Source organism: Danio rerio, chromosome 17 (genome assembly GCF_052040795.2).
Source record: "Danio rerio strain M-AB ecotype USA chromosome 17, GRCz13ab, whole genome shotgun sequence".
Classification (NCBI taxonomy): Eukaryota; Metazoa; Chordata; class Actinopteri; order Cypriniformes; family Danionidae; genus Danio; species Danio rerio.
The window spans coordinates 38,704,016-38,721,076 of record NC_141037.1 but is presented as its reverse complement, the minus strand read 5'-3'; the positions used below and the strand labels follow the sequence as shown (position 1 = coordinate 38,721,076).

The 17,061-nt window shown below is 36.0% G+C and overlaps 1 protein-coding gene across 23 annotated transcripts in view; it reads left to right on the top strand.

Annotated features, from left to right (window-relative positions):
• The first annotated feature begins 2,113 nt into the window (after nucleotides 1-2,113).
• The window catches only part of dnmt3ab (DNA (cytosine-5-)-methyltransferase 3 alpha b), a 116,100-nt gene continuing 101,152 nt past the window's right edge, over nucleotides 2,114-17,061 (top strand). For 11 of the 23 annotated variants that reach the window (XR_015512577.1, XR_015512576.1, XR_015512573.1 and 8 more), the window contains exons 1-3: nucleotides 2,117-2,227; nucleotides 4,419-4,513; nucleotides 16,277-16,378. Coding sequence is in view for 8 of the 23 variants with exons in the window: in XM_087289049.1 (XP_087145175.1) it covers nucleotides 4,433-4,513; nucleotides 16,277-16,378 (183 nt within the window). In the remaining 15 variants the exon portion in view is untranslated. 23 annotated transcript variants of the gene reach the window in all.

Here is a 17,061-nt window from a genome sequence, read left to right as displayed (position 1 = left end):
GTTCTGATCAAATTCATTTGATTATTTCTTGATTCAGTTTCAAATAACATGAATTAATCATTTAACATACATAAACTTGATTTGTTCTTTTCAATCTGACAAATTTTTATTTCGTAAATCCAATACATGCCTAGTTGATTTTTTTGAGTGTATAGCTCAAGTCTTTGGACTGTGGAGGAAACCAGAGCACCCGAAGGAAACCCACACGAACACAGGGAGAACATACAAACTCCACATAGGTCTAGCCGGGACTCAAACCAGCAACCATGCTGTGAAGCAACAGTGCTAACCATTGAGCCACTGGGCTGCACTCAAGCACCTTGATTTTTAAACAAAATAAAAAGATCCAAAATCCTACCAAAATCTGACTAACAAAACGAACTACCTTGAAGTCAAAATTACATCAAATTGGCATCTGAAGGTGTGCTCACTTAGGCAATCCGAACACTGTCCAGGCCCCCATTTCGACGGGCTCGGAATGTAAAAATTGTAGTGTGAGCCCAGGTCAAAGGTGAGGGAGGACAAGCGCACCCGGGCACCATTCAAGGCAATCGTACCTAGTGTAAGTACATCCTAGGTGTCAAAAAACATGACAAAATTGATCTTTGACCAATGCTAGCCCTTAATTAGATGTCATTTTTATGATATATATTTTTTTAAGATTTATTTTTGGTTTTATTAGACAGGACAGTAATGAGACAGGAAGAGAAGTTGGAGGGAGAGAGGGGGGTGGGCAAATATCCACAAAGCCAGGATTCAAACTCAGGACACCCTGACGTGCTACTACGCCATATGTCAGCTCGCTAACCACTAGGCTATTGCGCCGACTAATTAGATGTCATTTTGACATCAAGTTGAATCACATGAATTTTAGGGATATAAAATCCAGCATAAATTTGTAAATGAGACTTTAAGAAGAATAAAACTTCTTAGATTTTCTTAAGTATTATATTTTACCCAACCCGGTCTGAGCTGGGATCGCACCGGCGAATCTTTGTTTGGGTGTCGGTTGCTCTAACAAGGAGGATAAAAACCATGGCCTCTCACTAGATCACCTTTTGAGGTCAGATAAGTAAAGTTTACCAGCATAGCACTTCACTAACTGGCCTCCGTTACACTCATTCCCCTAAACCTCATCCTATCGAGCCCCCACATGTAACCCACCGATTCTACTGACCCAACCCTGTCTGAACTGGGATCGAACCAGTTATTCTTTGTTTGCTAGTACCAAAAGGCGGAGCTAGACGTGCAGCTGAACGATATTGGTTTACAGAGCTACGTCACTCGCAGAAGCAGGAGAACGAACGCAAAGTAACCGCCATTTTTAAAAACACAGCCGACACATTGTCCTGTTGTTCTTTTGTGAGCTCTAAAAGTGCAAAAGGTTTACCCTTGGTTCCCTTTGGGCAGTGGAAACGCAAGCCTGATAAAGGTAACCCGTATCGACCTGTACTGTACCAGTCAGTGGAAGCGGGCCATTTGTGTCATTATTTGGGCAGTCAAATGGGCATCGATGTGGGGATATCAGATGGATGTCCATTCGACATCCCCAAATCGATTGCATTTTTGATATGTTTTTTCTGTCATGCTTAATGTCAATTTAATCTTGCCTTGATGTCAATGCGTCCACCAGGATGCCTTATTATTGCCTCTCAAAAAGCAATATGCATTGATTTACGTTTTGACAGTGAATCACAGTTAAGCAATCTGAATATTGTTTAGGGTGAGTGTATTAACAACAAAATTATGTGTGTATTACTTTTTTGTGGAACAAGTCCATCTATTTACCGATTGAACATGTCCTGCACAATTTAGGCCTATTAAAGGTCACCACCCCAGAGAGAATCTGTCATTTGCCCTGAAGGCATTTAGCTTACAAATACCAACAAAAAACATGCACATTGTCCTTCATTATAAGATTAGATCTACAATATGCATTTAGAAAAAAAATAGTGTTTTTTTCGACCCATGCCGTCTTTAAGGAAGACTTGTGAGTTAGACATCACACACCAGACTCTCTCTGACAAGAAAATCTGTTAGCTGGCGGTCTATAGGACCCGGCGGAGCTGTCGGAGCGGCGGCCTCTGCTGCAGTCGGTGTGAGCGGAGCATCTGGAGGAGAGCTGGCCGGCTGGGAGGTGGTGGAGGACGGGGAGAGCGAAGCTGAAGGGGGATCCGGGAGTCAGCGAAAACAAAAAAGGGGTCAGGCCTGGAACTTGGCGAAGCGGGTAATTAACACTGCTGTTACTTATCTAAAACCTGAAGCCGCCATCGAAATAAGTCTCCGCCGTGGGGCTGGCTGTTTTTGCGGAGAGGGCGATATACGGAAGGGGGTGGGCTCGATGTGTCCAGAGGTTTTTCCTGCTCCTTACAGATGTGCGATTATACACCGCGATATGCGCTTGAACTTGACGGCCGTTCATTTGCAGCGCCTGGAGAGCGCACGCAGCGTCAAACCCCTCCATTTGAAACAATGGCTGTGTTTCAGAAACGCACGAGCTGCCTAACTAGACAGCATTTCGCGCATATTTCTGTTCCGTGCGCGCTTTTGATGCACATAAATGCTTAAAGATGAGGCTTAGATGCCTAGAAGTGCCGTGCAGGCAGGCACCTCACCTAGGTTTTGAGAAGGGTGTCATTTTTAAGCCGCCTTGGCCTGCTGCAAATGACTGACATTTGTAAGGGCCGAATAATCCGAGTAGGCGGATGATAGGAGAGGTTTTTAGGCTTTTATAGATATGACAGACACCTGACCAATTAATAACCGTGTTATTGAGTACCTGCGACACATCTCACCGCTTATTGAATATTAATTACCTAAGATTTTTCATGCTTTATTGACTAGAGGCAAGATTTTACCTCACAACACCAGTGAAATACTGTAAATTATAATAAATTAATATGTGAAAGTTTTAAGAGCTTTCAAACATTTGAATGACCAAGTTATCTCAGTTTTTTTTAGTCATCATGACTGTATCTTTGAAAAATGGTCAAACAACACTGTATGGTCATTTTTGTAAGGATTAAGAGTATATTTACTCAGTAATAGTTATCGCCATTAAAATAATTATAAGTGATTATAGCGAGTGACGTTTGTGATCCTTTATTTTCAGTCACCTGAAGTAAAAAACAATATGAATTGTAGATTTTAAATCTTGTATGTAAATGATTATTCATTTTCATCCGTTTTTCAATTTTGAATTAAAGACAAATGAGATTTGGCATCAGTAATGTAAGACCTGCTTCTTAATGCGCTGTATCTAAATACAAATAGCAAATTAATTTTGAAAATCAGAAGCTTCAATTTTGGGAAAAGTTATCATATAACTTATGAAGACTCATTGGACAGTTTTTTATGGAGCTTAAAAGATGTAATCATGTTATGATCATTGAGAGCGATCAGTTTGATTTCTAAAATATAGAAGCTTGATGTAGATTCTAGCTGGGAAAAAATGAAAACTGTGAACTGTTTGCAGAATTATTTAAAAAAGATAATTCAACACAATACTAATTGTATGCAAAATATGTTGAAAATGCAAAATATTTACTGACATGTCAAGAATTACACAAATCGAATAGATTATACAATAATTTCAATTCAAAATGGTGAAATTTTGTCAAATTAGATATATTTGATTGACTGGAAACCATAACTATTCAATTTAATTGGCCACCTCAATCATTTTAACTCAATAATTTGGAAAAAAGCAGCATGAACATTTTGCTAAACCTCTCCTTTTGTTTTCTCCGGAAGAAAGAAAGTTAAATCAGTGTGGAAAAACCTTACAGTATGAAAAGAATTAAGAAGACAGACTTTTAATTCACTGCTGAACTATTCCTTTAACGATAGACGCCTAATTTATTGACCTCTAAATCTAATTTCATGGGACTTTGGTGTCCTACTTGTACAGAAAAGCTGCGTTGAAGCGCACATGCATGGGAGTGAAGAATATAATGTACAGACCCCTTTAAAACTGCTCTGAGGGAGAGAATAGGAAATTCCATAAAGCGAAGAGTTCATATTTCACCTCCAAGGAGAGTTTTCATGTAGCAGTCGGAGAAAGCGTACGTTTTAAACGTGTACGAGTCAGTCCAGCAATACTTTACTTACAGATTTAATGAACTGAACAGTTAAGCTTTACTAAGGATGATTTTTATGCACAACTTAAATGTGACATGATCTAATTCCTAATAATCTGCATAAAAACGAATGTTTTATTTCTTATTAAGATTTCAGATTGGCAATGTAAAATAAGGTGAAACATTATTGTGCTTATCGTGAATGTTTTGTTGTTTGAGTGCTGTTTCTTCTGATTGTGATGTTCCTTTTCACAGGGGATCCTGAAGAAGGAGGGTCACCATTTTTTGTTCTTTTATTTTTGTTTTGACCTTTTTCGACTTTTGCATTGTGTTCAACAGTCACTCGTCTGGCGATGCCGTCCAACACAGTCGCCACCGCCGCCGCTGCATTCAAGAGCTCCGACTTCAACTGTGACACGAATGGAAATCAAATGGTAAGAGGTTAATGAGTCCTTGGACATTTTTATGATCGGCCTGCTGTGGACTGGCTAAAATAAGGCTAGTTACACATCTGTCACTGCAATGGCAAGGAAATGCAAGCCCTCTTGTTAACTTCAGCTTTTTTTCATACAAAACTTCAGCTTTTTTGGGACAAATGCTCAATGCGCTGTAAATGTTAATGAAAATGCATTTGATGTTAAAATCTTCTAAATTCTAATTGTTATTAAATGTATGCATCATTCTGTTGACCAGGGTGATTATAAATGATTTATTATGTGGTGGAGACGTTTTATTGCTTCATCCAGCATGGAATCCTTATGTTGCCTAATTAATATTCATGATCATGACCTTTTTAATATTAATTAGATGCATTAAAGGGTAACACTTTACTTGAAGGAGGTGTTTATAAGACTGTCATGAAGCCTTAATTATCATGACATGATACAGGGCATGAATGTGAAGGAGATTTATTGCATGCTTATGACAACTGTCATTTAGTGTCATTTGCTCAGTTATGTAATTTTAAATGTAGAGATGACATCGTTTGAGATGTCTTTGTTATGAAAACTTGACATAACCAAATACTTCATAACATGTCTTTGTCTTGCCAACTTGACAATATCAAGACAACAAAACCCTTTCAACGTCCTTGTAATGCCAACTTGACAATATCAAGACAACAAAACCTGTCAGTATCCTTGTTATGACCACTTGACATTATCAGACAGCACAACTTGTCATAAATCCATTATAAACATGATCATCTTGAAGCCATTATAATCGTGTATAATAAATTTAGATGGCAAATTCTTTTTGTTCTTTTGAAAAAAGTGAGCAGAAAAATATTCATGACTCAATTATAATGGCCTTATGACAATCATTCATGTTTATGACAGATTTATGACAAGTTATGTTGGTAATGTCAAGATGCCATGACAAATCAGGTTATGGTTTATTTGGTTATGTCAAGTTGTCAAAGACATCTCAAACAATGTCAGCTTTGCACGTAAAATGATTGATACCAGTTGTCATAAGCATGCATAAAATCTCATTCATATTCATGACGTGTCATATCATGATTAAAAAGGTATCTTATGAACATCTCTTTCAAGTAAAGTTACCCAATAAAGACGCATCTACAGCATGTCAGTTTTACAGACTATAGATATTGACCTAATCTCACATAAATCTCCTAACTTAATTACATCTTGTAAACTGAATTTCCTGAGAGCTAATGACTTGACTATTGCAGCATGGTGTGGAAACAAGCCAAACGCAGCAGATTTAGCAGTAAAGTGTTGTTTTTATTTACATTTTTGGCTTATTAGTCTCTATGATTGACTAAATTCAAAGACGTTCAGTACTACAGTATATAAAGTTTAGTTAGTACAGAACTGAATAACTATTTAAGTGTCATTTGCTCAGTTTGGTCATTTTAGATACAAAGAAGACATTTTTTGAGTTGTCTTTGTTATGATAACTTGACATAACCAAATACTTTATAACATCTCTTTGTCATGCCAACTTGACATTATCAAGACAACAAAAGCGGTCAGTGTTCTTATAATGATTACTTTGCATTATTAGACAGCGCAACTTGTCATAAATCTGTCATAAACATGATCGTTATGAAGCCATTATAATCGTGTATAATAAATTTAGATGGTAAATTCGATTTGTTCCTTTGAAAAAAGTGAGCAGAAAAATATTCATGACGCAATTATAATGGCCTCATGACAATCATGTTTATGACAGACTTATGACAAGTTATGTTGGTAATGTCAAGATGCCATGACAAATCAGGTTATGGTTTATTTGATTATGTCCAGTTGTCATAAATACATCTCAAACAATGTCAGCTTTGCACTTAAAATGATTGATACCAGTGGTAATAAGCATGCATAAAATCTCATTCATATTCATGACGTGTCATATCATGATTAAAAAGGTGACTTATGAACATCTCTTTCAAGTAAAGTTACCCAATAAAGACGCATCTACAGCATGTCAGTTTTAAAGACTATAGATATTGACCTAATCTCACATAAATCTCCTTTTTATTTACATTTTTGACTTATTAGTCTCTATAATTGACTAAATTTAATGATATTTAATACTACTGTATATAAAGTTTAGTTAGTACAGAACTGAATAACTATTTAATGTCTAATATTAATAAGGCATTTTCATAATGTTTTCACTAGTATATTTATTACCTAAATTACACTGATTAATTTTTTTATTAGCATTCATGTTTATGTCATAGAAATGCATAATTAAGTGGATTAGAAGAGCTCAGAGGAGAGCATCCGGGTTGTCATCTAGTAATTATGGTAATTATAAGATGGAAAATCTGAACACTGCATAACATTTGGTCAGTAGTCGCTGATTATCTGATTAGCTGATTAGCTCAATGTCTTTCCTATATGCGTTCATTTGTTTGTTCATTTTGATTGCTGATGCAGTTAGCTAATACTTTGCAGGATTAACTCTTCGGTGCCAAACCAAAAGAAATATCTTAAATATGATATAGATGAAGTTTTATTTGAAACGTTTCAGTTAAAACCAATTGATAAGCCCACTAAGTGCTTACCAAAAGAACACAGTTAATTCATTTCCTTCAGTTATTGTTAATTTTAGTTTTTTTCATTTTGCAGCTATATTGAGAAATTATATTAAAAACAGAGTATTTTGTAATAAAAAATATTATAAACAGTATTAATGAGGGGGATAAGAAGATGGCTCGGTGGTTAGAAATGTTGCCTCACAGCAAGGTCACTGTTTTGAGTCCCGGCTGGGTCAGTTGGCATTTCTGTGTGGAATTTGTTCCTCCCGGTGCTTTGGTTTCCCCCAGTCCAAAAACATGAACTATAGGTGAATTGGATAAAACTAAATTGGCCATAGTGTATATGTGTGAATGAGTGTGTATGGATATTTCCCAGTACTGGGTTGTGGCTGGAAGGGCACTGTATAAAACATATGCTGGATAAGTTGCCGGTTCATTCCCCTGATGAATAAAAAGACTAAGCCGAAGGAAAAGAAATGAATGAATGAGTCTTGATGAATGATTCATTAATTTAAAGGATTCATTCAAACAATTCATTCAAGTTGACTTATTCATATACAAACCAAATATATAGTCTTCACAACGTGATCATTAAATCATTAACTCAAATGATTCAAAAACCAATTTATTCAATCAAAACAAGCCGATTTAAATGTTATCACTCGATTGAATGACCGTTATCAGTGGTTATTAGCTGATAGATATGGGCCAGAAGGGGCCTTCTGCACCTACTAGTAGGCTCAGAAGGCTGTTATTATCCACCCACATGGTTAATCAGCTATAGATCACATACGTCTGCAGCCAGAAGTTAACAAAAAATATTTATGTAATTTATTAAATTTCCCATTAATTGTATTTTTATTAACGTCTACCCCCACCCTAAACCCAACTGTCACAGTAATGTAAAAACAGATCTGGAGTCTTCTATATTAGTATAGCTGATTAACCATGAGAATTATTCATATTATTAATTACATTTCCCATTAATTGTAGTTTATTAACGTCTACACCCACCCCAACACTAAACCCAACTGTCACAGTAATTTAAAAACAGATCTGAATCTGGAGTCTTTTCTAATAGTATATCTGATTAATCATGCGGAGGAAGATTACAGCTTTCTGAGCCTACCAGTAGGCGCAGAAGGCCCCTGCTGGCCCATATTTATCAGCTGAAAACCACAAAAAAATACCTATTCAATCGAGTGATAACTTTCGAAGCGGGTGTCTAAACACTCAGAGATTTTAAATGTTCTATATCAATATATTAATCTCTTGCTCACAGTCTGATATTTAGAAAAACGGCACTCATGCACGTGTGCTGTAACTTAACTTTATCGTATCTCATAAAAAACAAAACCCATACAACAATATTTTTCTTTGATAACTTAAATTATAATATTTTTATAGACTTCGTCACAAACTGAATGCTTTAAGAATCCTAAAATGCTTTTTTTTTTGCAATAAAAAGTAACCCTCGATAATGTCAACGTGCATACTGTTAAAATCATAACAAACTCTTGTGATATTTTTGTCATAAAGAATAAATGCACATCGACATTTTATTTAAAAATTAGAGGCATAGTTCACTCAAAAATAAAATCTGTCATTTCTAATCCTTCACATCATTACGAAACAAATCTTTCTTCAAAAAAAGAAAACATTTAGAAGAATCAGAATTGTTCCTTCTTAACTTCCAAACAAACACTAGCTATGTTTTCATCCAAAGATACGAATAAAATGTATGTGCAAAGCTGGATTATCACATAAATGATGAACGAATAAAGCATCCAATGAGTCATACAGAACAAAATCGTCACTTCCTGATAAATTGGCGCCAAATATCAAAAATAAAAATTGAATTTGCTGCAGTAGGGTAAGCTGCGTCAATCTTTTCTTCATTTAATTAATGACTTGCGCCTCAGAAGACAAATGCCAGTACACAATGAACACATGGTGGTGTTTAAAGGTGTGATACGCAGAGCACAGACGATGTTGATTCTGGAGGTGATTAATAATATAATTACACTAATACTGAAACGATTAAGACATTTTAGAAGGACCAAAACAACATTTCAAATGGTTTATAGTGTGCTCAGCCTGCTGGTTTGTCCATTCACAAACATTTTTAACATCATATTATCTCTTATAACAAAATCACATGACCTCTTTTAATTGCACATTCTGAAATTTGTTCAGTTAAAGTGTTTCCATCGTAGTTGATGTGCATCTTTTCTTATCAAATAAAAGGTTCATCCAAAATTTATGCGCATTATAACGTTTTACTTAACCGTTTTTTTAATGCGGATATCCAGAATGCACATACAAATAGGTAGATAGAAACATAGCTTATGAGGCATTTCTCTTGTGTGTGTGTGTGTGTGTGTGTGTGTGTGCACTGGTTTTGGCAATACAGATTTGTTTAATGACATATATATTACAATATTGAGGTGGTACTGTATATGAGGACATGCCCTTTTTAGTTTATGAGGACATGTGCCTTTGTAATTCAAAACTGTTAAAAATCATACTTAACTGGTTCTTTTGACATTCAACATTGGCCACAGGTTTTGTTTGTAGGGTTAGACATTATAATTAATATGTAATAAAATACATTATGCTAATGGAGAGTCCTCATAAACCCCCCAAAACAAGCGTGTGTGTTTGTTAGAAAGAACTATACTCTCTCCTCAAATCCATCAGTATCATACTCAGTATCTCATTCAATATATCATTCTAACTGTCCATGATTCATTTCCACAGTGGGGCTATCGGGTGTCAGCGTCAAGTCTTTGGAGGACGTAATTAGTAAACGCGAGTGAATTATTATCAGAGATAGTGTCTGTATGAGTGTTCAGTGACGTGGGTGTTGGCGAGTGTGTAGGAAAGGCTGATTTACAGGGGAATTCATTCTTCCTCGCCCCTGCACCCATGGACCCGTGCTACGCTCGCAGTCCTGTTGCTTGGCAACAAGCTCTTGCCTTAAATAACCGGCTGCCGACAGAAATAGAGCAAAGATGTAGACGGTGTTACTGAGTTCACACAAGGCAACAGTCGATTTCTGCGTACACCCTTTGTTTTTGTTTGTTGAAACGTTTTGTTTGTGTATTTGTAGCGTAATGAGAACATCATGTGAGGCTAGCAGGACGTCTTAGTCATGGATATGTTGGAAGACCTTCACTGGAAAAAGAGCATTGATGAGAGGTCACAGATTTACAAAATTCTGCTTTGAAATAATAATAATAATAATAATATTATTAATGTTTACTAAATATATATCAAATATCTAAAGAAAATATAGAAATTTATATTTAGTTTATATTAAATTTATTTAATTCAATTTAAGTTTATTTATATAACGCTTAATAATTATTGTTTTAAAGCAGCTTTACAAAAGGTGCACATTATTGCATTACAATCAAATTTGAAAAGGTTAAGGTTATTAGTTATTATAACTTTATTAGTTATTAAAAACTTAAACTAATTAACTAGTAACTTTTTTCAAGTTTTTCAAAGTTAAAGCTATTATATATAAACATAGCTATTCCTCTGTGTGTGTGTATATATATATATGTATATATATATATATATATATATATATATATATATATATATATATATATATATATATATATATATAAATTTTTTACTTACACAGACATAGATTTCTTTAAAACATCAAATCTTATGATAAAAAAAATGTTTAGCAGTCACATAATCTCTGACTTTCTTTTCTGTAAATGGCACTAGGATGAAATATTGGTGTCACAGGGACGGTGATAATGGACTTGAGGATTTACTTGTAGGCATGGGCCAGAATAAGTTTCTGCCAGTATGATAACTTTGAATAAAAATATCACATTTTTACGGTATTGTGTTTACTGCTATAAAATATATTTTAAAAAATGTCTCAGTAAAAAACATCAACTTCTTTCCCCATTTAACACAAAATATTACATTTTAGGAAACATTTAAAATATTTTGTACCACTAAACATGTCAGGCTACATAAATAAAATAAACCATTAAAATCTTCATTAGCTTCAATAACACAGATTTCCTTACAACACATAAAAAAACAACTACATGTACACATGTACCTTAGAAAAGGTATAACAAAGTATTTTTGCAATTTTGATACCTTGACTTTTTCAAACTGCAGTTAACCTTGAAACCGATTATCATCCCATGCCCATCGACATGCAGGTTTTATTTAGGGGTGGCTGACATGAAACTAATGTTTTTACACAGTTTCGAGATCCCGAAGTGCAAGTGTTTCGAAACCGATTCAAAGCCTCTGTCAATTAAGAAGCGTTTTGAGACCTGGCAAATCTGCTTTTTTGACTGACAGGGTAGGAAAAAAGTCTCTTGTAGTCTACAGGACTGTGCGTGTACACAAAGTTACAACGGCAAATGACCCGAGTTCGAATGCCAACTTGTACAAATTCTGTAAAATTATGATTTAATGTATTTCAATAATGTTACTTTTTATGATCAAAACAAGACATATTTATTCACACATTGTTCATTTGAATGTCAGACCAATATTAAAACAAAACACGTTACAGGAACAGAGCTTTTAAAAACTAACATTTATAACTGCATCACCCTGCATTCGAACCCATTTTCTCTGCATGCTACTCATGAATTCTCACCAGTTCACTAAATCACTTAAAACCTCAACTCTACAACGTGGGGTTTATTACAGTACTTCATTGTGCTGAAGCACAATGTGGTTGCTGAAGCTGTTCCAGAGCTATACATAAAAAATGACCACAAGGCATCAATGTAGAGACGGGTTTCGAAACGTTTCGAAGCTTCGACCTTCATTCATTCATTTTCTTTTCGACTTAGTCCCTTTATTAATCTGGGGTTGCCACAGCGGAATGAACCGCCAACTTTTCCAGCATATGTTTTACACAGCGGATGTCCTTCCAGCTGCAACCCATCACTAGGAAACACTCTCTCATTCACACACATACACTATGGACAACTTTAGCCTACCCAATTCACCTGTACCGCATGTCTTTGGACTTGTGGGGAAAACTAGAGCGAATGCGAGGAGAACATGCAAACTCCACACAGAAATGCCAACTGACCCCAGCCAAAGCTCGAACCAGCGACATTCTTGCTGTGAGTCAACAGCACTACCTACTGTGCCACCACGTCGCCCCTAAGCTTCGCTTTGTCCACCACTAATTTTATCTACAAAGAATAGTCTTGCAGGTGATGGTCAAACACAGGAACATACAGTAGCATACAGGTAATCTAATATCGTAGTTAAAAACAGGCAAGTAGTCAGTACAAGTGACAGAGAATCAATAATAGAAAACCAGGCAAGGATCAAACAAATTATGACTGGATAGGATAACGCTTAGTAATGCTACAATACTGTGATCAAGACTCAGCAATGTGTGTGGAATGGACAGGTGTCTTTATAGTCCAGGTAATTCATTAATGATGAGCTTCAGCTGTGTGTCATCAGGGGAAACTGAAACAGGTGTGTGTGAAGTGCATGACAGGATTTGTAGTCCATTTGGTGGCAGATTGTAGTTCCCCAGCGATCCATATGGACTAGATCTCTAGTGATTGTGACAATTGGATCGTTTTTTTAATGAGTTTCAGTTTCAATCCAATAAAAAGTCAATAAAAATACATGCTTGTGCCAACACAGAACCAAAAGGGTGACATAATAAACTAAACTCAAAAAAGGTTTGTAAGGATTAACAAGGTTTATGATAATGAAATTTGACCCAAGGTTGTGGGTTCAAGTCCTAGTTAAATCAAGAATCGATTTATGTGTACCTTGTAGTCGCAAGCATGAATGTAAATTCCAGTGGTGTCCCGCCATCTTCCGTCCATGCTGGACTTCTCAGTAGTCATGGCAGACATTTGAATTCAGATTTGGAGCCGGTGGCTTCATTCAGCCCAGGGGCTACATTAGGATCATCTTTTTTGCTTTTTTATTCTCCTCCATCCACCCTAGGGTGCTTGCCTGGACGGAGAGTGGCTATTGTTGAGGAGGGAAGACACGGTTATGTTAAACAAAGAGAAAGTGAATGAGGGCAGAGAATGAAGCGCTGAATGTCTTTGTAACCGTGTCAAGAGAGCCCAGAGAGTTTGCGGTCTCTCCACGGCTGTGTCAATCCTCACTTTGCTCAAAAGAACATGCCATTCAAACACCGGCTTTTCTCATTATCTGAATAACCTTGTCGCCAAAATGCAATTTGTTGGGTGACATTTAGAAATCTTATTCAGCTAGTTCAGGTTTTGGCGTGTATACCGGCACGTTTTGGCACATAAAGGTTAAGGATACAAACTGTTGTAGGAAATTTGCAGTTTGAACCCAAAAATGAGAGTCAGAGATTCATTTAAAAAGTTAATTGAAGATAGTTTGTACTTTCATCCACAGAATAAAGCTTCAACACTCACAAAAAGTTTGTAGGCCGCTCTGCTTACTATCCCAAAACATCAACAATTATACTCTTACATAATGTCATTAGCTGCGTCATACATATAGAAAAAATTCCATGTGGGTGCATGCATACAATTGTGAATGATATCTCTGTATTTCAAGCATATAAATGTTATACAGCCACTAAGTTGTTCAGAGCTGACTCGAGACCTGTGAAATGGGCCATAAAGTGATAGAACATGCACATTCAAAGTACAATCTATTTCTTACCAAGGCTGAGTGTACAGACGTGTTTACTGGTTAAAAAACTGGTTAAAAAATGCTACAATCTACGTCCAAACTGCCAGCTTACATACATGAGAAGTAACTTTATAAAGATAGAATACATAAAATGGCAAATAACTCAGAAACTCAAAACTGTTTCCAATTCTTCAAGAGTCCGGGTCCACTCAAGAGGGCTCCATGATCTCTGACCTGGCTGGGCAGATCCTGAGGAAATAAATCATTTGGCATACAGAAAAAGCAATTACAATTATTACACACTCACATTATTCCAGTTTTACTGAAGTGGGATGACACTAAGGTCATCATATAATCTAGGCTCTTAAACATTTAAATTTATTAATAATCATAAAGACATAAGAAAGAATCTGTGTTACTCTATCCGGGAGCGGACATTCATCAGAAAATTCATGTCATCACTGTAAAACATTCATTCATTTTCTTTTCGGCTTAGTCCCTTTATTAATCCGGGGTCACCCCAGCTGAATGAACCGCCAACTTATCCAGCACATGTTTTACGCAGCAGATGCCTTTCTCGCTGCAACCCATCTCTGGGAAACATCCAATAACACTCATTCACACACATACACTACAGGCAAATTAGCTTGCCCAATTCACCTTTCCCGCATGTCTTTGGACTTTGGGGAAAACTAGAGCACTCAGAGGAAACCCACGCGAATGCAGGGAGAACATGCAAACTCCAAACAGAAAAGCCAACTGACCCAGTCGAGGCTCGAACCAGCAACCTTCTTGCTACTGGGCCACTGTATCGCCCACTGTAAAACAACGAACTCATATTAAATCCATTATGAGATGATGATTAATATTATTTTACACAAATATTAGCTATTTTGGCTAAATACACTCACACTTGTTAAAATTTATTATTATTTTAATTATAATTTATGCTTTATACAGTTTTTAACAACTTGATCTGCATTTATTTGATACTAAATTTCATAAAAAATGTCTGTTAATTAACATTTTCTGTATTTTGTGATTTACAAGTGTTTTCTGTATATTTACAGTTGTGAGTTGCATTATGGGATGTTGATCTCTGCTCTGTCGACTTCTGATGTTAAAAATTCAACTCTACAGTTTAATAAAGTGTCTTTTATTGATATTTTAGCAGTTTAAAATAATAGAATGTGTAAGAAACAATGTAGAGAGAAATAAGTCTGTAAAATAACAGAAAATGTACTGGCAGTTTATTACAGGGTTTTTGTATCGTAATATACAACACCAACCCAGTCAATATGTCAATTAAACTATCATAAAAGGGACTTTGTTGAACTTTTTGAGGCTAAAAGTTGTTGGACGAAAGATTAAGGTCCCTTCATGCAGTTAAAAAATAAATAAACAGGGAAAATTTTTTAAATAATAATCTTAAAATATGGAAAACAACAAATTTACATATATTTTTTACAGTGTGTGACTATTCAACATTAAATCTGTCAATAGTGATTGTTTGTAGAATATTATAATTCAAATAATTTCACAAAATGCATTTAAACAAAATAGTTTTGCTATAACTAGTATCATAAATATATATATATTTTGTAACTAATTAACAAAGTCCTGAAGATTTCTTAGCTTTTTAGGTAAGGGTTCATGTGCATCCGCAAAATAAATGCAGACGCTTGTAACAAGGGAGTCGGGGTACAACCGAGGTGAGGGTCCAAATGCAGTTTATTTACTACTTAGTCAGGCAGGCAATGGTCAAAACAGGAGCAAACAGTACTATGAAGGTAATCCAAAAACCTGGTTGTGGTCACAGGCAAAGAGGTCGGTGCAGGTGGCAAACAGCATAAACAATAAACAAAGCAAGGATCAAAAGGCATGGCAAGGCTAGACAGGAATAAGGCTTGGTAATGTTATAGGTGAACAAGACTCAGCCCAGAAGTGTGCTGTGTTCTTTATATATTATCCTGGTAATCAGTGAGAATGAGTTTCAGCTGTTTGTGTTTGTAAGTGAGTGCCCGGATTATCGTCAGCTGTAGCGGGTGTCGATTGGTGCAAGGCCTTGTGGTTGTTGTAGTTCATGTGGTGGCAGATGTGTAGTTCTCCAGCAATCTGCATAGGCTAGATCACTGGTGATTGTGACAGCGCTACTTTCATTTTCATCCAATTCAAAATGATTCCACAAGGTACTCACAAGACGTTTTATTTTACAAAAAGGCACCAATTTGATGTGGCTGTATGATGATTGGCAGGATATAATAGGTCCTGATTATTGGCTGTTTTCAAATTGCCAGAGTATACCAGTTCTTTGGCAATTATTTGGAGCATCTCTATTTAAGATCTCCCTCATTTTGGAAATATTCCAATATCTGCTACTTAATGCACCTAAATGAAACACTGGATAAATATGAGTCTTAAAATATACATAAATAACTTGGTTGAAGCCAAATCACCCCAACCTAATGCCAGAAATCTTGACTTTGAGGTCTGGTTGAGCAGTAAAAGTTAATGATGGTGGTCGTTTCTGTCTGTTTAGAATGAAAGCTCTATGGAAACCATGATTATTGACGAGATGCCTTCACTCTGCACTCCTGTCCGCAAGGTTGGACGGCCCGGCCGCAAACGCAAGCACCTCCACGTGAGTATCCTGGAGACTGAGCTCTCAACACTCAACCAAACCACAAAACACCCAACTTCCCCTGGGATTTGGTTTATTTTCATTTATCCACCAGGCGCTAGTCTTGGCAGTGGTTGGGAATGTGTAACCCCCATAAAATAATGAATGGGTGTAAATAAAACAGATAAGACAGATAAAATAGATAAGACAAATAAAATTAGATAAAACAGATAAAATAATAAATAAATATACACCTCATCATCATTATTAAAGTGTTAAAGTGTTGATGCTAAAATAAGTATTAAAATAAAATGTATAAAAAATGTTAAAACATGTATATGTGAGTTATAATTCTCTGATTGGGTGTCAGACTGTCAGCAGTCTTAAGTCAGCAAATGAGAGCGCTGGATGCTCATCTCCGCCCCCTTGTGGTTGCGGATATTACTAAAGCATCGGAAGAGACACACAGCGTGACAGAAAGGAAAACCGAGTGATTATAAAGTAAATACAGCAAAAATACATAAGTTAAAACTTTTAAAACCAATATAATGTTAAAAATATAAGTCTATAGCACGAGGATGGCGAGGGATTGAGTAGATATATGCTGATTTGAGCGCGATGGATGCATTTTGACTCGGTGAGTTCATCATTAGCTTATTGCTAAAATAATAGAAACATATTGAGTGACAACATGTTGAATGTGA